Raw genomic sequence first — 21,755 nt, 5'->3', positions numbered from 1 at the left:
CCTGCTGTCATTATTATTGAATCCTAGTGATTCTTTATTGGAAACAGACCTTCACAGCCACTTAGGAATACTTCTGTCAAGGGCCACAATTTATTGGAATGGTAACTAGAGGACCACGGCCCTTTCTCGCAGAGAGTTCAAGCATCGGTAGAGCCTAGCTCCCATGACATCCTTTCCTTTAGGAAACGTTACATCGGAATGTTTCTCCCATAGATGTGCTCAGCCAGGCCCCATGATAAATTAAGAGGAAGAGGCCTCACGTTCATGCTAAGAATACGGCTAATTTAGCAAAAACTCATATCTGTTAACTGTAAGAGGCTAATTTCTAATTTCAGATAAAGGAGCGCCATCTCAGGGGGAGCCCGGGAGCCCTGGTGACCTCATATAACTCTTGCCTCCTGTGTCCCCGTGCCTCCGTGTCCCACAGTGGCTCCCAGGACCCTAATCTAGTCTCTTAGTAATGCGTGTGGGGAGACACTGAGGTTAAAGAACAAAACATTTATTCTCTCTGGTACAAATGTAGCCCCCTCCGCCTCAGACCATAACTTCTTGGGCCTCAGATCATCCCCCCTTTCCAGGATGCTGTCTCAGTGTAAGTCCCTGTTTCGAAACTCTTTCGCAGTGTAGTTGCTGAGCACGAGCTGCCGAAGGCTGCTGTGGTCCAGGGGCTGGTCCACTGCATCAAAGACAGGACTGTGTGAGGAGTCCGGAAACCAAACCCAGCAAGGGGTGGGGGTGGGGAGCTTCCCTCCCAGGGACAGTGCCTCTCTGCCCCGTTCATGGATGCCCAAGGCCAGGTTGGCCAAGCCTGATTTGGGGTCCCTCCACAGTGCTGGGGGTGGAGTTGAATATTCTCGAGGTTCAGGGAGGAGGCGCATCGGCAGAGATGTACTGCACAGGGATGCCCAGATGATAACTGTTTTTTTCTCCCAGAGGAGTATGTGAAGTTGAGTCTAGTTTAATATCAAGGAGACAGGGCCACCATGTGCTGTTGTTCAGGATGTAGACTGAACAAAGATATCTAGTGGAGACAGGTGAATGGATGGGCTGAAATCCAGCCCTCGCCCGACTTGATTGCCAAATCATGTCCATACAGAAGGGGCACCTTAGTTAACCTGTCCAGAGTGCCTCTTCTAATTCATACATATGAGCCACAGAGACTAATGAGCTAAGAGAACCCAGTGTTAATCAACATTCCCTTGAGCAGAAGTGAAGACATCACCTGCAAGTTCCTGACTGGGTGAGGGTAGCATTACCAGCATCTGTGCCCTGCCACCCTCCTCTTTTAGGAATCAAAGGGCAAAGGGAAGGTGTGCAAAGGTGACTAACACCAGACGCACTTTCACTCCTGCCAAGTTTCAGTTGCCTCGATTCAATCAAACTGGAGATGTGTGTGTGTGTGTGTGTGTGTGTGTGTGTGTGTGTGTGTGTGTGTTGGTGATCCTTCCTCACTTCTCCCCCTCCATCTCTGACACACCTGCACGCTTGAAGCCCTGCTTAGAGAGATGTGGCAGCTTTTTTTTTTTTTAATCTAGTTTTCTCTAATTCCTAAAGTTGCTCAGGACCATTGGAAAAGAACAACTTAAACAATACAGAATTGCTTAACTTAGAAAGGCAAATGTCTGTAAATCACCACCTCGAGAAACACCCACCACAAGTCAGCCTACAGATCCTTTGTTTTTGTATGCATAATCAAGACCCCATCCTCCTTCCTTCTCTCTCAACCTCCCTCCCTCCTCCTCCTCCTCCTCCTCTCTCATTATACACAGTTCTTTCCCTATTATACATTGGGGTTGTCAAGGGCTATCTTGTGCTTTGTAGCATTTCTAGCAGCTTCCCTGGCCACTAGATGCCAGCAGTACCCCTTACCTCCCAGGTGTGACAACCAAAAATATCTCCAGACATGGCTCAAAGTCCCCTGGATACTATAGGATATAGGATTATATCCTATAATCCATATATAATTGCACATATATAATTTATATATAAATTATAAGTTTGAGAGTGTGTGTGTGTGTGTGTGTGTGTGTGTGTGTGTGTGTATGTGTGTGTGTGGAAGAGAGAGAGAGAGAAAGAGACAGACAGAGAGAGAGAGAGAGAGAGAGAGAGAGGGAGAGTTTATAGTGACCCACTGCACTCTTGTCTGTGTCTGCACAGTAAGCCTGTTGCACAGATGGGTGACACGTAATTCACGTAACAAATCTCCAATGGGTGAGCGTTTCAGTAGTGTCCAGTTCGGGGCTGCAGTGAACACGGCCCTACTTTCACCCTTGAACCTTGAATAAATGTTTCTTGGAGGACCAATCTGCACAGGCGAGACGATGGGCTTCACAGGTGTATCTGTGTCCCAGGCTTGCCACACATGTGGCCAAACTGCCCTCCAAAACCCAGGCAGGGCCAATTTTCTCCCCACCCCCAGAGAGAAGGGCTGCTTCCCGGGGTGAGGGGAGTGTCAGGAGGGAAGATTGACAACCTGGCCACAGGGGCCACAGTTAGGCATCTGGCTTCCAGGGAACCAAGCCGCAGCTGCCTCAACCATGAGGTTGCAGGACACGGTTGGGGTGGGGCAAGAACGGCCATGGGTGGAGAAAGACTCAGGGGCATCAGGTTAGGGTGAGAGATGGGCCCAGGGAATCTTGTGTGTCTGCAACTTGCCAATTTGTAAACTTAAGCATTTTAAGGTTCATTTTAAATGGTCACAAAGTAGTGATTGGAAAAAATACCCAGGATCACTAAACTTCAGGATCTGTGGCTAGGTCATTGCACTGTAGAGGGAAGCATCGCCAGGCAAAACAAGTCAAGGGACCACAGCCATGATGGAACCCAATGGAACGGATGGGCCTACGAGACTCATAAAGGGAAACTGAGGCTCAGCACTGCAGACTCTCTCTGGCACAGGTCTCCTAGCAACCTGTGCAGATTGGGGGAGAAAGAGAACTCACCTTCATCCAACCTGTCGCTGAAGGGGTCAGCCCCAAGCACCGGGGGGATGACTTTGATGGGTTCTGTAGGCTTGAGGAGGGAAGAGCCGCCCCAGAAAGGGTTGATGAAGGGCGGTGGCATCTCGGTCTCTGCCCCTTCCATATCCAGGATCCGCTTGTAGGACTCCAGCAGCAAGAGGTCATTGGTCTTCTCCTCAATGATGGCTGGAAGAAAATCAATCAGAACCAAGATGGCAGCCAAGAGACCTGGTTCCCAGGAATTGGGGGTGGTGCCCCCACCCCCCTGTGGGCTGGAGAAGAAGGGAAAGAACAAAGAGTGGGGACATGTGCACCTCTAAGGACGAGGGCTTTCTCTTGGGTTACACCGTGCATTCTCCAGAGGGCACTATCCGCAAGAGGGCAATATTTGGTTTTTGAGACGCAAAAAAAAAAAAATCTGACTTATGTTTATAACATAAAACATATACATACAGAACATAAACAACTATAGCTTATATCTACAGTGTTAAAATTTCATGAGGAGGACAATTAGGAAAAGAATGTCTAAAAAGACTCCTTAGGAGGCAATAATGAAAAGACGGTTGGGAAACAGTGGGTTACACTAACAATTGGGAGCCACAGGCAGCCTCTAAAACTACTGATTTTTCCCCTGCACGCTCTGTCCCAGGCTTCCAGACCTGCGCTCATGCTGTTCCTTCTGCCTAGAATGCCTTTCCATACACCCCTCCCTGAATAACCCCTACTGGCGTTTTGAGACTTGGGTCAGGCCTCTGCCACCTGCAGGAATGTTTTTCTGACCTGTCTAGTCCGGGGGAGCTCCCCTATCCTGCTGTGTGTCAGAGCCCTGTGCATTCACTGGAGTTGTGTGTTCAACCACCCACTCTACCAATGAGTATTGGATGCCTACCATGCCAGGCACACAGCTGGATGCTGCGATGCATGGAGGAGAAACAAAACAATAACAACAACAACAACAACAACAACAACAACAGTAAAAACAAAGATGCAATCTCGGTCCGAGGAAGCTCATAAGCTTCAGTGTATAGGAGGAAGACGGACAAAAGGACAAATTCGACAGGTAAACAGAAAAGCACACGCTTCCCTTGCTTTCCAGATGCTCGTTATCTAGACTCAGTAACTCCTGGATCTGGAGAATGTTTTAAATAAACCTCGTGCTACCTGTACTGTTGCCATTCTTTCTGAAAATCAGATACCAAAAATATTTGCATCTGGCACTTGCTATCAGATCTCGAAAACTTCATAGATTCACAGTGAGAGCTACTTGTACATGGAAAGAAACTGGATGGATGTTACATAAAAGGACTGCCATGAATGGGAACAATAGTGTGTGTGGAGGGGACGCCAGCCTCAGATGAGGCAGTGGAGGGAAGCCCGGCTAGGGAGAGGACATTTAAACGGAGATCTGAGAATGAGAAGGAACTCGGCCTGTGCAAAGGCCCTGAGGTGGGAATGTGTTGAGGGGAGGGTTGGAAGAATCCACAGAATAGTGTGACTTGTGAGAGAGCAGGACACGAGGACATGACAAATGTGAGCAGGGGCCAGGCTGTGTAGACGTGATAGGGTGTGGGCAGGAAAGAGTTAACACAGCAGTCCTGATTACTCTCCCCTGAAAGACCAGCTTGCCAGGTTGGCCTGAGGCTGGCATCAGGGAACTTGGATTTCAGGAAGGTTCCTATCCTCACTAAATGATAATAGAGGCTCAGTGCGCCTCACCTGTATGTATAAGACATGTTTATGCTAAGTAACTGCTTTATTTTTTCCAAAACCCTGGGCACAGCCTCTCTAATGAGCTCGCCTGGTTGGTAACACTTCACTTATGTCATCACAACTCAATGCTGGGGGAACTAAGTGCATCATCCTGTGTGACCCCTCTGGATGAGGAACCCTTGGAAGCTTGCTCCTGGCTTCCTCCAGACTTCACCCCATGCCCGTTTCCCTCTTGCTGATTTTGCTTTGATCCTTTTGCTACAACACATAAAGCCCAGAGTACCACTACGGGCTGAGTCTGTGAGCCCTCCTAGCAAATCACTGAACCTGGCACGAGGGGGTGATTGGGAAATCCCCAAACACGGAGCGTATTAAGAACCTTAGGTATTATTCTAAAAGCAAGCCATTCGCTCCAAATTGTGATGATCTCTGGAGGCACATCCCTCCTTCTCTGTCCTGAGCTAAGGGCCTATGGCTAGAAATGTGTGTTCTGGTTGACAGGCATTTGCTACATGCCAAGCACTGCTCTGAGCACTTTATTTCTTCCTTTCCGATCCGTATGCTTTTCAATTCTTTTTCTTGCCTTACTGCATTGTTTAGGACCACCACGATGATACTGAATAGGAACAACGCGAGCAGACACTCTTGCCTTGTTCCTGATCTTAGAGGAAAAACATTCAGTTTTTTACCCTTAAGCGTGAGGTTAGCTGTGTCTTGTAGATACCGTTCAAAGTTAAGAGAGTTTCCTTCCAGCTCTAGTTTGCTAAGAGTTCTTATCTGAATGGATGTTGAATTTGTCAAGTGCTTTTCCTGCATCTATTAATACGATCATATAGCTTTACTCTAAGAACTATTAATTTATTTAAACTTCCCAACAGCCTTATGAGGTAGATATTAGTTTACTCCTCATTTTTTTTTGGAGGGGGGAGGACACAGCTAGTAAGAGTAGAACCAGGATTGGAGCCCAGGCAGGCTGGCGTTACAGCCCACGTTTCATCACCAGGCTCAATGCCACCCAAAGAACAAGTCCTCGTGACTGCTCACAGAAAGTTCCGGAAATAGTTCTTAAAGGCCCAACGAGCCCCCCACCCCCTTGACTCACCTAAGTACTGTGGAAGGTTGGTGTCATTGATTTTCCCTGTCTCCCCTAAGTGCCCCAGGATCTTGGTGGCATCACAATTTATCTTTTTAAACAGACTCTCCACCGAGTTCTTGAGATACTCCAAGGTCTTGCTGATTTCCTTGTAGCTGTTCTCATACATGTCTGCCTCCTCCGTGGTCTTCTTCAGTTTCTCCTGGTGACAGACCCCAATTCCCACCCAAGATCAGCCAGGCTGCACCCTGGGCTCCGCCCACCCATAAGGACTTTCAGTGGGGATGGGGGTTTGGGACCCTCTGGAACCAGAGCCTCTGAACTACAGATTTTCAGACTCTGAGGGGATACAAAATCAACATACTAAGCCTTAATCAGCATTCTAAAGAAAGTAAATAGAACAGAAAAGAAAGGAAAAGAAAATACTAATAGACACTGCAGGTAATGAGGGTAAATATTGTTAAATCTAAGTTTTGTTTCACCTACATGTACGTACATGTGTCTACATGTGTACGGGATTACAATATTTTTTAAAAGCTGGTGATTCATTTTTTAAAACTGTGGCCCACAGAAAGGAGTACATTTTACAACGAAGCCTAATTCATAGTATACAATGTAAATATACATACGGGTATGGGTGTGTGTTTAAATAGATTATCTAACCAAATGACGTAAATGCTTCACAGATCAATATTCTTATTGTGTGTTCTCATATTTTCTATTGTTCTGTTTCATTATTTTTGAAGGCTGGTTCAATCCAACAAACTGATTTTACCACTCACTGGGTAATACACATTGCTCTAGTCCAGTGGTTCTCAAAGTGGGGTCCCTGGGCGACCAGGAGCATCGGCTTCATCAGGGAGCTTGCTAGAAATGCAAATTCTTGGGCTCCAGTCCAGACCCTGAATCAGAGGCTCTGGGGGTGGGCCTGGCAATGTGTGTTTTAATGAACCTCCAGGTGATTCTGATGCATGGTAAAGTCTGAGAACCCCTGCGAGTCCATTGGGTCGCAATCTTGGCTTCACGTTACTTTCGCTTGGGACCTTCAAAACATCTGCTGCCCTGACCCCAGCCTCAGAGGTTCAGCTGGTTTGGTCTGGCGTGCAGCCTGGGCATCCGAGGTGAATCTGACTTGCAGCCCTGGGCTGAGAATCCCTGCTCTTGGGTCGAGAGCTTCCAGTCACTTCCTGACTCTCCCTCTGAGCTCTCAGCTTGCTAAGGTGAACTGGGCCCAGTGAGGACTGCCCATTCCCTGTGGCTCCCGCATCGTCCCAAATAACAATCCCAAGGGGCCCGTCCTATCCATACCCCCATTTTCCAGGTGAGGAAACTGAGGCTCTGAAGCACACAACCAGGAGAGGGAAGCCAAGATCCGAACTGTCACTCGACCATCACACCGGGCAGCTTCCTCTGTCCTGGCTCCCAGGGCTGAGTTTCCCCATATGACTGCAAGAGCTGCCCTCTCATTCTAGAGGCACGTTAGGAGATCACGTGGTCAAACAAACAAAAAGCCTGATGTGGCTGCGATAACATGTGTCCAGCACCTTACACATCATCTCAACACAGCCTCACAACTGCTACAGATTTCAGGTGAGGAAAACAGAAGGTCAGAGGTCAGAGAAGAAAGGCGAACTTGTGTTTAGCTTCCTTGTATGGAGTGGTCTACGTACCTGACCTTGGGTTCATTTCTTGAGCGATTATTTAGTACCAAGGTGAGGGGATTGTGAGGTTTTACTGATTTACATCATGAACAACAACGATAGCTACACTCATAATTCTCCGCTCTGCCATTTGCTTAGTGTGCACATGCATGACTGACCTCAAACTTCACAGTCCACTGAAGTGAAGATGATTATTATCTCCATATTAAAGGTGAGAAAACAGAGGCTCAGAGAGGTTAAGTCAGTTTCTGAAAGTCACACAGCGAGGGAGTGACTTTTCTGAGAGTCATACCCAAGCGTTTGTTCCCAGGTCCTGGTTGCTTAACTCCCATGCAAAACCCTCCCATTAAGGGGCAGGTGCTCCCACTTCTCTCAGAGGGGCAGGAGAGGATGAAAGGGAAGATGTGAGGAAAGTCTCCGGGAATAGAGCAGAGGGAAATGATCTTTAGCAGGGGGTAAGGGAAAAAAAGGCCCTTGTGATTCCATTGCTGTTAAGACAAATTCTCCTGCTTGGAGTATATGCTTTGAACTGAGGCCCCCAGAAGTCATGCTGCAGCCAAGGGAACAAAGACGGGATGAAAAGACTTCAGATGCGGGGGAGACGCTGGGGGCTGCCTGGTCGGCCTCCCCAAGGTGCCCCTCTTTAGGCCTTCAAAACCCAGAGGTGCAGAGCCTCACCAGTCCCAACCCCAAGGAAGCATCTGGACGACACTGGGTGGCCGTGAGCCACTGGGGACGTGGGGCCCCAATCATGTGCTCAGCTTGAGGAGGGTCTCCTTGGACTTGGACCCTGCCTGAAGCGTCATTCCCCATATCTGGGCTCCTGAGAGAGGCCTCTCTGAGCCAGAGCCGCAGAATGGTGCCTTGTGCTTTGCTGCCCCCCAGTGGCCCATTGGAGAATGGCACCGCCATCCCTGTCTAACCAGATGGATGCCAACAAAGAAAATACGCCACAAAGAAGGAAAGGAAAATGATCCAGGACTGCAGTTCCTGGGTCAGGGACTGTTGGATTACAACAGGGCTGTGCAAACTCTCTGGGTTCATATCTTTGTCAGGTGTTTGCTATCTATTCTCCCCTTACGCCTCAATAACAAACTCCTGATTGTATTTGGGGCGGCAATGTGCCCAGCTGAAAATTATATTTCCAAGCCTCCTTTGCAATAGGGATGGCCAGCAAGATGTAAGTGCAGAAGTCACTGGCTGAGTCTTCACAGAAATAACTTTTAAGGTAATGGGAACGATATTTTTGCCTCCCCCACTTTCTTCCTGAATGGAACATATAAGTGATGTCTGGATCATCAGCAGTCACAATGCAACCATGAGGCATCCCTGGGAAAATAAGCCACACGCTGAAGATGGCAAACAGGAGGAGCCTGGGTTACTGATGACATCAGGACCTGAAGTACCTATCTCCAAATGTATTTAACAAAATAAATACTTCTACCTTGCTTAGGTAGGCCATTGCTGCTTTGGTTCCTGGTGATTGGCAACTAAATACAATGCAAAGCTCAAATACAGCATCCCAGCTCCAAGGTATTAGTCAAATGACTTTACCTCTCTGAGCCTCAGTTTCTCATCTGTAAAATGTAGAGACCACAGCACCTAACCCACAGGGCTGTTGTGAGGATTAAATGAGATAATACACGCAAAGCACTTAGCCCAGTACCTGGTATGTAGTAAATGCTCAACAAATGTTCATAATAACTGTTATTGACAGCAGGCCACAGCCAGGACAAGGGGGAGAGAGAAAAAAGTTACTGAGGCAGAGCTCTGTCTGGAATTTGCCAGTCTGGGATGAAATTATAGGCACAAGTGCCTGGGCTATGCTCCCTGAAGTCCGGGAGTCTTTAAAGCAGACAAAGGGCCTATAGGGACAAAATTCTACAGGCATATCTGTAGCAGAGGCTGCCCATGACAAAGGGTCAGGACATGTCAAGACATGAGCGAGGCCAGCTCAGTCTCATGGGGCAGATATCATACTCCTCCTGAGGGCCGCCTGGCAGGCTGCATGACAGACAGACAGACAGACAACAGAGACTCCCACATCCCTCCCTCCCCACCGTGGTCTTACCTCCATCTGTCTCAGGACAGAGCAGTTGTCATCATGGGATGATTTCTGCTGGGATTGCAAGAGGATGATCTCATTCTGCTCACGAGAGAACCAGACCATAAGGACAAGTGCGTGCTCCCCTCCCCGCCACACCTGAAACCATGCCTGTGCCTTGAGACGATGATGAGGATCTAAATTATCTGTTTGAAGGAGCCCCCAAACCCCTGGGCCCCACTTATGCCCATGGAGGTTCTTTCTGATGTTTCTTTGTAACGTTTTATTTATTTTTGAGACAGAGAGAGACAGAGCATGAGTGGAGGAGGGTCAGAGAGAGAGGGAGACACAGAATTGGAAGCAGGCTGCAGCCTCTGAGCTGTCAGCATAGAGCCCGACGCGGGGCTCGAACTCACAAACCGCGAGATCACGACCTGAGCCGAAGTCGGACGCTTAACCGACTGAGCCACCCAGGCGCCCCTGATGTTTCTTAATTAAAAGGATGAGGGCGTGGGAGGGCGGGTGGTTCATCAGTTCTGAAGAACTGTCTAGAACATCAGTCGATAGAACCGTGATGGTGGCAATGTTCTCTCTGCAACACCCAGTCCTGCAGCCACTAGCCACTTGTGGGTATTGAGCACTTGAAGTGTGGTAGTGCCACCGAGGAACTAAACCTTAATTTTACTTAATTTAAACTTACTTTGCCATGGGTGGCTAGTGGCTACTGTAATGGATGTAACGTAAAGGCAGCTCCAGAGCAGAGGTTATCAAACTCCAGCATGAATCAGAATCACCTGGAGGTTCGTGAAAACACAGATTGCTGGGCCCCTCTCCCAGAGGTTCTGGTTCGGTAGGTCTGGGCGGGGCCCAAGACTGTGCATTTCTCGAAAGTTCCCAGGAGCTGCTGCTACTGTTGATCCAGGGACCAGATTCAAGAACCCCTATGTTAGAAGAGTGTGTCTAAATATAAAAGGCTACCCTCTGAATAATTTCATCTCTAGGAATCTGTCCCATGGAAATAGTAGGACATGTGGGCAAAGTGGCTGTTCAAGGTTGTCTGTCAGGTTATTACTCAAGAATGGCCCCCAATTAGGGGCGCCTGAGTGGCTCAGTCGTTCAAGCTATTGACTTCGGCTCAGGTCATGATCTCACGGTTCGTGGGTTCAAGGCCCTACATAGGGCTCTGTGCTGACAGCTCAGAGCCTGGAGCCTGCTTCGGATTCTGTGTCTCCCTCTCTGTCTGCCCCTCCCCCACTCATGTTCTGTCTCTCTCAAAAATAAATAAACATTAAAAAGGAAAAGAAAAGAATGGCCCCCAGTTAGAGACAACTTAAATGTCTACTGATAGTAGATGAGTTAAATCAAAGATAGTATTCATATCATGGGGCAATGGGTCTCAAAAATGTTTTTAATATTTTTTTTCTAAAAATATGGTTTAAAATGAAGATTCCTGGCCCATTCTCAGAGAATCTAGGTTTGTAAGTATAGGATAGAACTTGGGGATCACATTTTTAAGAAGTTTCTTATGATTCTACACAGAGATTCCAGGGTCCCCAGAAGCCATTAAAAAGAACATAGAAGATGTTGGAGGGTTCTATGATGAACTTGGGGGGAAAAGTTTTCAAAACAGTGTGAACTGTCTAGAATGATCCTGGTATTGTAAATGGGCATCTTTCCTACCTCAGGACCTTTGCACTTATTGTTTCCTCTGCCTGGAATATTCATCCCCCAGAGATCTACATAGCTTATTCCTGCAAGTCTGCTCAAACTTCACTTCTCAACTTTCCATGCCCTCACTTGGCTCCAGAACCCCCCCTTTACCTGCTGTGCTTCATCTTTTTATCCACACCACTTCTCATTTTCTAATATATCCTATAATTTTTAAAAGTTTATTTAGTTAAGAGAGACAGAGTGTGAGAGGGGAAGGGGCAGAGAGTGAGGGAGACAGGAAGAATGCCAAGCAGGCTCTGCATGGCAGGCCAGTGCACAGAGCCTGAATGGGGCTCGAACACACGAAACCATGGGATCATGACCTGAGCCAAAATCAAGAGTTGGACTCTTTGATCCACCCAGGCACCCCTACCCTATAATTAATGTATTTAGTAGGCTTGTTGTTCATTGTCTGTTTCTCAGCCAGAATAGAAGCTCCATGAGGGCAGAGCCTTTTGTTGTTCTGTTCTCTGTCCCATAACCAGGGTCTAGAATAGTGTCTGGCACATAGTAAGTGCTCAATAAATACTTGCTGAATGAAAAAATAACCAAAAGAACACTTTTTTCAATCAGAATACATGTATCTATATATACTATATAATAATCACTATGTTAAGTTTAAAAGCATCACCCCCCAAAAAATAAATCAGAAGGAAATAGATCAAAATAGCAACAATGATTGTCTCTCAGGAATGGGATAATGGATGGTTTAAAAAATTCAATCCTTAGGTAGTTTCCAAATTTTCTATAATAAGCAAGCATACCCTTCTCTTATAAGATTTTTTAAATATTAAGCATTTTCTTTAGAAACAAAGTGTTTTCAGGACTTATTCAACAGGAATTTGCAGCTCTGCTAAGCCCCAAAAGGCACACAGTTCTGTAACTTCAAAGAAAAGCTCAGAAGCTACTGTCGTCGTTCACACACCATTCTACAAATGGGGAAACTGAAGCCCAGGCAGATCAGGGACTTGCTCATCCTTCATCAGTCATACTCGCGCCCAGGCCAGAGACAGACTGTGTATCTTAGAGAGGGGGTACCATCATGGTGAAGGGGAAAGATCGAGGTCACTTTTGTTCAGTAACTATTTCCTCATCGGGTCAGTTTCCGACTAGCGTCCTCACATCCCTCTGCTATGGTCCGTCCCTGTCATCCTAGCGGGCTAGTAAGGTGCTGTCTCCTAGAAAAAAAGAATCAGCGTCCTGCCCACTCCCAGGTCCCAAACGGACCATCTTTCTTTCCATCCTTCAAACCTCTGCGTTCAAAGACCTTCCATGCAATACTGCAGATGGCCACCTGAGGGCAGCGGCGAAGCGCCTACCCCGGAGGCCGAAAGCTCCAAGGCCCGCAGGGCTGGGCGCAGGCGCAAATCGGACCCAGCGGGTCTCGGTGGATGCTGAGCCCGTGGACGTCAACCTGGCGCGGAAGTGCGGGCCGGAGTCGTCTGATCGGATTTCCCGAGAGGAACCGGAATCCCGATTCCCATGTGGAATATCCCGATTTTCAAATGTTAGCAACTAATAATTTTTAAACTGGGAGGGGGAGGTAGGGGAGACGACGCAAAAGAAGAAAGAAAGTGGGATTCAATCAGTTACGACCTCTGATCCCGGTGCTCGGGGAAGGGGCGAAGTCAGATGTTAGTGTCCTAATTGTTTTTCACCTACATATTTTTCCTACCTGAACCCTAGTTTGAGCAGAGGTGCCACAAGAAGGTGAAAAGGTCAAGGGTCCAGGCAACCCCTCCAACCACCCCTCCCAACCCCCACCCCCTTCATCCACAACTGCTCCATTTTACCTGTTTTTTTTTTTTTCTTTCTAAATGTTTTTTTTTGTTGTTGGTTTTTGTTTTTTTTTTTTTTGAGGGAGATACAGACACACAGAGTGCAAGCAAGCAGGGGAGGGGCAGAGAGAGAGAGAGAGAGACAGAATCTGAAGCGGGCTCCAGGCTCCAAGCTGTCAGCACAGAACCCGAAGTGGGGCTTGAACTCACAAACTGTGAGATCCTGACCTGAGCCAAAGTCAGACACTCAACCAACTGAGCCACCCAGGCGCCCCTTACCTGTTTGCTATACGGTGTTTCCTCAACCTGGGTTTAAACAAAAATGTTCTGTAGCTTTTTTATTAAAAGTTTGGAAAGTACTGCCCTAGTCCCATTACATCATTCTACAGATGTGGAGACTGAGGCCCAGAAAGGGCAGGAGTTTGGTCATCTTTCATCAGACACACTCCTCCTAACAGACACAGGCTGCCGGCTGAAGGAGAAATGGATGGTACCCTCATAAGTGAATGGGAAGGTCCAGGTCAATTACTGTTTGGGAACCATTTCCTGGTGTCTCCCACTGTGTGCAGGGCCATCCCGAGCACTAGGAAAGAAGAGGAAGTATACTCTTGTGCCTGTCCCCTGGAACATCAGCTTCCAGAAGGGAGACAGAGGGAGACAGGAGACAAGCTCATCTCTCCCACCCCTACCCCCACCACACACACAGAGCTGGACATTCTCCGTTTTCCCCCAAATCCACCTACCTCCCTTCCTGCCCTAAACCCCAGGGGCTCGGCTCTGGGCTCCCTTGTCCCCTGGCTTGGGTTGGGCCCGGACAACAGGACTGGAAAGATGTTGGGGGTACCTGGCAGGTCACTAGCTCGGTTGCATCCCTCCAGGAGAGACACATGGACAGCCTTCTCCCCTGATTCCAGAAAACGGCTCCTTCCCCTTACCTGTTCTGGAGCCCTCTTTTGTTGCTCCTGAACTTACCCTTCATAATTTCCTTAAGCCATTGTAAATAGCGCCTTAAAAAAAAACCCACCTCAATTTACCCATTTGGGGCGTGCCATATGTTTCCTGTGATAACCCTCACAGATAGAACCACCTTCAATTCCATCGTGTTCCTGTGCTACCTGTGGTATTGTTTATCACTATCTATTATTGTATATTAAGAGTTTTCTTTAAATCAGCCCAGTTGTGTTCATTTTATTATGTTTACCCTTATTTCCTTACTGTTACGAGTATTTCTTATCATCCTAAGTACCAATGTGCATTCAATCAAAAGTTCACAAGCTATATTTATCCTAATCCTCATAAAAATTAACTCATCACTAGTAAATTAAAATGTTTTCCCTTGGGGCTCCTGGGTGGCTCAGTTGGTTAAGCGGCCGACTTCGGCTCAGGTCATGATCTCGCGGTCTGTGAGTTCGAGCCCCGCATCCGGCTCTGTGCTGACAGCTCAGAGCCTGGAGCCTGTTTCAGATTCTGTGTCTCCCTGTCTCTGACCCTCCCCTGTTCATGCTCTGTCTCTCTCTGTCTCAAAAATAAATAAAACGTTAAAAAAAATTAAAAAAATAAAATAAACTGTTTTCCCTTAAATTCTGGTACTGGCTACTTACACATAGCCAGTGCACCTGCTCCGTATTTAGGAAACAGTGACATTGCAAACGGAAGTGGCCCGCCTCGTCACACAAACAGCACGGGGACCCCAGAGGGAGGAGTAATGAACTGCCAGAGGTGATGACATTTGTGCAGGGTCAGGACTAATGAGCAGTATTTCATCAGAAGAAAAGCAGGAGGGGGGGGGGCGGGGGCGGGGAGGAAATGGCACAGGGAGGCCTCAGAGGAGGGAAAGGTCGAGGATGGATGAGACTAGGAGCTGCCCAGGGCACCCTGGGGTCGTGAAGAGAGCTGTGCCTGCTGCAACAGGTTGAAGCCAAATTTTGAAGGGACTGGAGTGTCATATAAGTTTAGACTCTATCCTGTTCAGACAGTTCCAAAGGCTGTTTATGTGTGTTCTGGGGAGTAAGTAGCCCAAGAAGCCAATTAAGTTTGGGAAATGATGGGCTTAACCAAGGTAAAGAGGTTTCTTTACTGCAGGACTCGTCAGAGCCTTCATTATGCTCATGTATATCAAGTGTCTTCAAGATGGTTTGACCATCTCTACTCGGTTCTGTGAAGCTGCTGATTAACAGGAGTCAGCAAGCGTTTAAGGCAAAGGGCCAGAGAGCAGATACTGTAGGCATTGCAGGCCACATACGATCTGTCTCGTACATACCCTCTTTTTTTTTTCCTTATAACCTTTCAAAAAATGTAAAAACCATTCTTGTTAGCTCAGGTCTGTACGAAAACAGACCACAGGCTGTATGTGGCCATGGCTATAGTCTACTGAACCCAGGACTATAGAACATGCCATGGGTTATGTCACTATGGTGGGGGTGGGGGTGGGGGGTGACAGGACCACACTAAGGACTTTGCATCAGCTGAAGGCAAATACCAACTTCAGAAAGGTTACCATGCAGGGGGGAGAGCCTGGGGGAATACGGTGTTTCCCAAAGCGATCAGACCCCGAGGCCCTCTTCTCTATAGAGCAGCTCAAGGTGTGTTTCAAGGAACCCCCTTTGAGAAAGGCCGTTAGGAGACCTAGGAAAGAAGAGCAGCCCCGACCTGGATCCTCTGGGTCTTCTTGTGCATCGTGTCCATGTCGTTGTTGAGCTCCGTGACGTACATGAACCGAGCGAAGTTCTTCTCCTCCTTGGCCAGAAATCCCTCGATGAGCTCATTCAGGTCCCCGTTCTCTGTCAGCTTCAGCAGCCGCAGGTGCGCCACCTCGTAGCTCTCAAAACTCTCACCCTTGTTCTTCCTCTTGTACTTCTTTGCCTTGAGGGCTGGGAAGGAAAAGCCGGGAAGTGTGAGGCTGAGAGGAAGCCGCTCGGAGCGATGCCAGCCGGGGAGACGGCTCCGTAATGTTTATTGTGCCTCGGGGAGGAGGCTAGGCTTTTCCAGGAGGGGGAGTGCAAGAGCTTCGTGCCCTAGTCGCTTCACAGATACGTGACTGAACATCTACTGTGTGCCAGACGCTGTGCTGGGCTCTGCAGACACACTCCCCTGCCCCGTGGAGCTTCCAGCGCAGGAATCAGACAAGCAGAGAAGGGAAAAGGAGATGTCCACGCAGACAGAAGAAATCTGTAGCCCAGGTGATGGAGGAGACGCGTCAGGTGCTATGACGGGGGAGCTGGGTGGCCAGGGAAGTCCTCTCGAGGGAGATGACATTTGAGCAGGATGAAGGTCAAGGGAGCCCTGTTGGCAGAGGGCCCCGGGCAGGCTCAGACCCCGGCAAATTCAAGGAATGAGAACCAGGAAGGTTCTCCAGGCTTCGTTCTCTCCAGCCTGATGCCTGCAAAAGCCCCACCTTTCCTGAACCCAGTCTTCTCTCTCTCTCTCTCTCTCTCTCTCTCTCTGTCTTTTTTTAGGGAGACAGAGAGAGAGAGACAGAGAGAGAGAGAGTCTTAAGTAGGCCCCACACTCAGCACGGAGCCCGCCGCGGGGCTCAATCCCACCTCCCTAGACCATGACCTGGGCCAAAATCAAGAGTCAGACACTTAACCAACTGAGCCACCCAGGCGCCCCAGTCTTGTCTCTTTGGTTCGGCCTCCACATGACAATCACAAGGATCTTTCTAGATCTTCCTAGGCACCTCTGGCCACGTGACTCCTTTACGTGTTATGTTAAAGAGTGAGAGATGGGGTTTCTCAGAAACACACTTTTCACAACACGGTCCCAAATGTAAAGACAGGAAGAGCCAGGAAATGCAGCTTCCCGAGGGGGCTCTCAGAAGAGCTCAGATTTTTTTCCGTCTGTTCAGGAGACAGTGAATACAACGGCCCTGAGACTGTCCTCCTTAGAAAGGGCTCTTCTTGCAAGGGTGTCCCGTGGCGGGCACCTGGGCACCTAAATGGTAACCAGTGCCCTACAGGGATATAAAACTTTGCCCGAATGCTAGGAGGGACTCACTGTGCCCAGGCTGGGCAGATGTTGTGAGGGGTTGACGCTAAACACGGACTTTCCTTCCAGGAGGCTGGCATTTTGGTGTGTGCAGGGGAGAGGACACTTACGTCACCAGCCCCCAGTAAGATCTTGGGCACCGAGGCCGTAATGAGCTCCCCTGGCAGACAGCTCTTCACACGTGTTGTCGCAGTGAGATGCTGGGGGAATTAAGTACGTCCTGTGCGACTCCCCTAGGAGAGGATCCCGGAAGCTCACACCCGGTTTCCTCCAGACTTTGCCCGGTGCCCCTTTCACCTTCGCTGACCGTGCTTTGTGTCTCCACCTCCCAGCCATGCATGTGCCTACACACTCAATCTTTAGAGTCCTCCTAGCAAATCGCCAAACGTGGGGACGGTCCTGGGGACCTAATACCCGAGTCTCCCCCAACAAAACAATGGAAGGAGAACCTCAGAGTAAGGACACGTCCTATGGGTTAGGGTTGGCCAATAAAATACAGGACCCCCGGTTACATTTGAACTTCAGACAAACAATACATTTTTAAAGTATAAATTGTGTCCCAATTGCAGATAACCTACAAATAATTTTTATTTTATTTAAAAATGTATTCAGTTTATCTAAAGTGTCAATTTAACTAGGCATCTTGTAATTTTATTCGCTAAAGTTGGCATGCCTACTACAGAAGGACTTGGGCACCCTCAGCTAAGATGGGCAGGGAGGGGGGAGAGAGAGAGAGAAAATGCCTGGAGAACGTACCTTCTTCCTTTTTGCTCTGCTCCTCGAACTCCAGACGATCATTCAGCTTGATGAGCAAGAAGGACTTGAGCTTGGTCTCGTGGGCATAGACACGCTCCAGCTCTCGGATCTCCAGGTTGTACTGAGAAATGTCCTTCTGCTGGCGGTCCTTCATGGCGGCCATTCGAGCCATGGCTTCCAGCCTGAGTGGGGCAGGTACAGGGTCTGAGCGTCTGGAGATTCCTCCCTTCCCCTCCCCTCCCCTCCCCCTACCAGACCAGAGGGACTTTCTGCCAATGGCCATCACTTCTTTTAATCGTGGAGGTCGCTGGGAGTGGAAGAACAGCCCTCCTTACCTGAATGACAGGAGCTGCTGGCTCCAGACCATCCCCAGGAAGTGAGTTTTCTATCATCATCATCACCACCACCACCATCACCATCATCATCATCATCACCACTTGTCAGTTACTGTGGCCCAGCGAGTCCTTATATACATATATTTATTCCCCCCTACCACCCAAAGTGGTCTTACAATAATACAGTAATGATGGAGCCAGGATTCAAACCCAGATCTGACTCTAAAACCTGTTCTCTTCACAGCCCAGCTATATGCCTCTTGCCCTGGAGTGGGAGGCAAGAAGATAAGCCAGACTGAGAGGCCCCTAGGACCAGAGGCAGGGCTACCTGGAGGAGGTGGTTCGGCAGAGAAGTCTGAATCTCAGTCCTACCACATCCGCCATTTACCTGGCTCTCAGGCAAATGGCATCTCTAAGCCTCTGTATCCTGGTCCATAAAATAGGGGTAATAACCCCCGGGGGCAGTTGTGAGGGTTGCAATGATACCCAGAGAACCTGGCATCGTGCTGGGCACACAGTCAGTGCTCAGAGTTATTATGATTCAAGATCCCTCAATGCATAAGCCCAGGGGCAGAGGTGCTCGGCAGGGGCTTAAGAGACATCCCTGCCCCTAGGTCTCCCCCCAGCCCACCTCTGCTCATAGGCCTGGGCAGACTGCTCGATGGCCACATTCATGGTTTTCTTCTGCATCGATAAGCGCCGTAGCAGCTGCTGATACACATTGTGATACGCAACCTTCTCATACCGCAGGTCCTCGATCTCCTTCCGGAGCTTAGCATTGGTGGTCAGCATCTTGTCAAAGTGCACGGTGACCTGGGGGCGGGGCCGTGCTTCAATACTGAGCTCACTCCTGGGGCATGAGACAGCTTCCGAAGACAGCCAGAGGGTGGGAAGGTCTTCCCCCACCTCCCGCCCCAGGCCCACAGCACCGCATGGGAGTGCTGGGTGGGAGACTTGGGCTGGCCACCAGCGGGCTAAGTGGTCTTAGGTAAGTCCCCCCACCCCCCGGATTTTAAATTTCTCAACTACCTTTATCCCTAACTTCCAGTTTTTAGCAAGGGCAGGGGAGAGGGGAAAAGGTAAATAACGCCATGAGGAAATAAGCAGCCGAATCCAGAAGGTAGAACTTTCTAGAAGACGGCTGACCCAGACTCTTCAACAAGTTGGTGGCTGGAAAGAGTCGGGATGGGGCTTTTGTAGAGCAGGGTTTCTCAAACTTGGCACTGTTTGGGCCTGGATGATTCTCTGTGGTGGAGAGCTGTCCTGTGCTTTATGCTGTTAAAGAAACATCCCTGGTCTCTACCCACTAAATGCCAATAACACAGGAGTGTCTGGGTGGATCAATCAGTTGAACGTCCAACTTCAGCTCAGGTCATGATCTCAAGGTTTGTGAGTTCAAGTTCCACATCGGGTTCTGTGCTGACAGCTTGGAACCTGAAGCCTGCTTCAGATTCTGTGTCTCCCTCTCTCTCTGCCCCTCCTCTCTCTCTCTCTCTCAAAAATAAACATTAAAAAAATAATAATAATAAAAATAAATGCCAGTAGCACAGCCCCAACCCAGTTGTGACAATCAAAAATGTCTCTTTTTAGAGACAATGTCCCTTTGGGGGCAAAATCATTTCTGCTTGAGATCCATTGTTGTCGATTAAAGAAATTTAAGAGACCTATTAGGTGAAACTTGACAGTCTCCAACTTTAAAAGACATTTTGGAGCCAGCCAGAGAAGTTTTTAATGTGGGCAATATTAAGGAAATAGTATTAATTTTGTAAGGTGTGATAATGGTTTTGTGGCTATGAAAGAAAATGTTTGATTTTTAAAGATGATTGATTTCAGAGATGGAGGTATTTGGGGTGAAATGTCATCATGTCTGTAATTTACCTTAAAATACTTCAGGGAAAAGAAGGGTGAAACAGAATAGTAAAATGTTAACAGTTACTAAATCTAAGTGATAGGTATGTGGGTGTTCATTATTTGATTCCCTCAACTTTTCTGTACATCTTAATAAATTTATCTTAATAAAAAAATTTTTATGAGCAGTGCTCCCATAGACACTGAAAAGAAACAATTGCAGAAAATAGTCCTAATCACAAGAAAGTAGATTCGATCAGAGGTTTTCAAGGCATATTTGGAGAAACCTCAGGCTTCCACAGGGCTGAGATGGGGTACGGCAAGTGAGGCCACCAGGATGCAAAATTTAAGGAGGTACTCATTTTCTGGTGTCAACCCTGCATTTCCATGAGTGCTTTCTTAAATTCTGCACTCTGGGCTCTTTACTTGCCTCACCCTAGTCCTGGCCCTGGGCTCCTCTGTAGGATATGTCAGTAGCCACCACACAAGGGAAGGGAATCCAGGAACAGAATCATCCTTATTCTCTCAATATCTTCCACTTACCCTTAAGAAGGTACCACTTATCAGTCATTTGCACTGTAGTGTGAATTCTACTCCAGGACTGTTGCCATGCTACCCATCCTCTGATTGTGGGATAAAAATGGGGAGGACTCTCACGCCCCGTTGAGTAAATAGAGGAGTCTTTAAGGTCATGGAATATTTGGGGACCCTGAAATAACCTTTAGAGTTGGTTACCTAATCTACTAAAAGGCACACCCAGAACTGGTCAGGGAAGAAAGGAAAGGGGACCATTTTGAGATGCAAAAGAGCAAACCTCTCAGAAATAAAATAGGGGACATACGACAGACGTTACAGAAATAAAAAGAATTATAAGGCAATATACTGGGAACAATTGTATACCAACAGATTAAGATAACTTAGATGAAATGGACAAATTCCTAGAAAGAAACAAACTAATGAATTGATTCAGGAAGAAACAGAAAACCTGAATAGATCTATAAACAAAAAAGTAGACCTCTATCATGCATACCTTTATTCATTCATTTAATCAACAGATGTTTGCTAAGTACCTACTCTAAGCCTCACACTGTGCCAGGCAGTAATGATTCTTAACCAAGGGCATCATTAACCTTAACCTTGATTCTTAACCTTTGGTTTCACTGGGGTTTTCAGTAAGAGTTTCACTGGGAGTTATAATAACAGTGCAGATGCCTGGGTCTAAGCCTTAAAGGTTCTGACTCAGAACCAGTGAATCTGGAGGGGACCCAGGAATCTGCATGTTAACACAAATCCTAGGCATTCTGAGACACGGGTACAAATCACTGTGCATGGATATTAAAAAGACACTGCCCTGTCTTCAGTCTACTTTCAGGTTACCGGGGCAGACAGAGGTCATATCCAATTACCTTCAAACATGCCCGGCTAAAGCCTGATGGTCAGAGTTTGGGGGAAGCTAAGAGCTTTGCATAATGAGGCACTGACAGGCTTCCTTCCAAATCAATTCACTTTCCTTCTCTCCTGGCTCGTTTTGTGAGAACTGTAATTTCACAAGTCAGACTGAAATGTGTTTGTACCTGCCCAGCATTGCTTCTTTCTTTCTTTTTGCTTTTCCAGGAGAACCATTTCTCCCTGGCTCTCAGTCCACACTGTTGGATAGGGCCGCCGTCCCTTGACTTTGGGTGGGGGCTGTGGGAGTGGGGGGAGTGATACAGGCGTAGTTATGTGACTCAAGTCTGTGTATTTCGTTCTTTTGACCACCATGATTGGTTTGGGGATGGGCGCTTGACTCAGGATGGCCCAAGGGGAGCCCTCCCTGCGACTTACGATTGAATTCTTAGGAAAGAGATTGTCTTTTTCTGTTGGTGTTTGTTCA

At 47.9% G+C, this 21,755-nt stretch overlaps 1 protein-coding gene across 1 annotated transcript in view; it reads right to left on the bottom strand.

The window, feature by feature from the left end:
* Nucleotides 1-483: 483 nt before the first annotated feature.
* Nucleotides 484-21,755, bottom strand: part of CCDC63 (coiled-coil domain containing 63) — a 43,828-nt gene continuing 22,556 nt past the window's right edge. The window contains exons 8-14 of the mRNA XM_019467459.2: nt 18,666-18,847; nt 17,700-17,881; nt 15,606-15,826; nt 9,496-9,570; nt 5,773-5,965; nt 2,943-3,146; nt 484-676 (exon numbers count right to left, since the gene is read on the bottom strand). Coding sequence (XP_019323004.2) covers nt 588-676; nt 2,943-3,146; nt 5,773-5,965; nt 9,496-9,570; nt 15,606-15,826; nt 17,700-17,881; nt 18,666-18,847 — 1,146 coding nt within the window. The 3' untranslated portion in view covers nt 484-587. The remainder of the gene's footprint in view (nt 677-2,942; nt 3,147-5,772; nt 5,966-9,495; nt 9,571-15,605; nt 15,827-17,699; nt 17,882-18,665; nt 18,848-21,755) is intronic.

Source organism: Panthera pardus, unplaced genomic scaffold (assembly GCF_024362965.1).
Source record: "Panthera pardus isolate Hobbes unplaced genomic scaffold, ASM2436296v1 HiC_scaffold_15, whole genome shotgun sequence".
NCBI lineage: Eukaryota > Metazoa > Chordata > Mammalia > Carnivora > Felidae > Panthera > Panthera pardus.
Note: the sequence above shows the minus strand (reverse complement) of the source record. Positions and strands in the feature narration are given on the sequence as shown.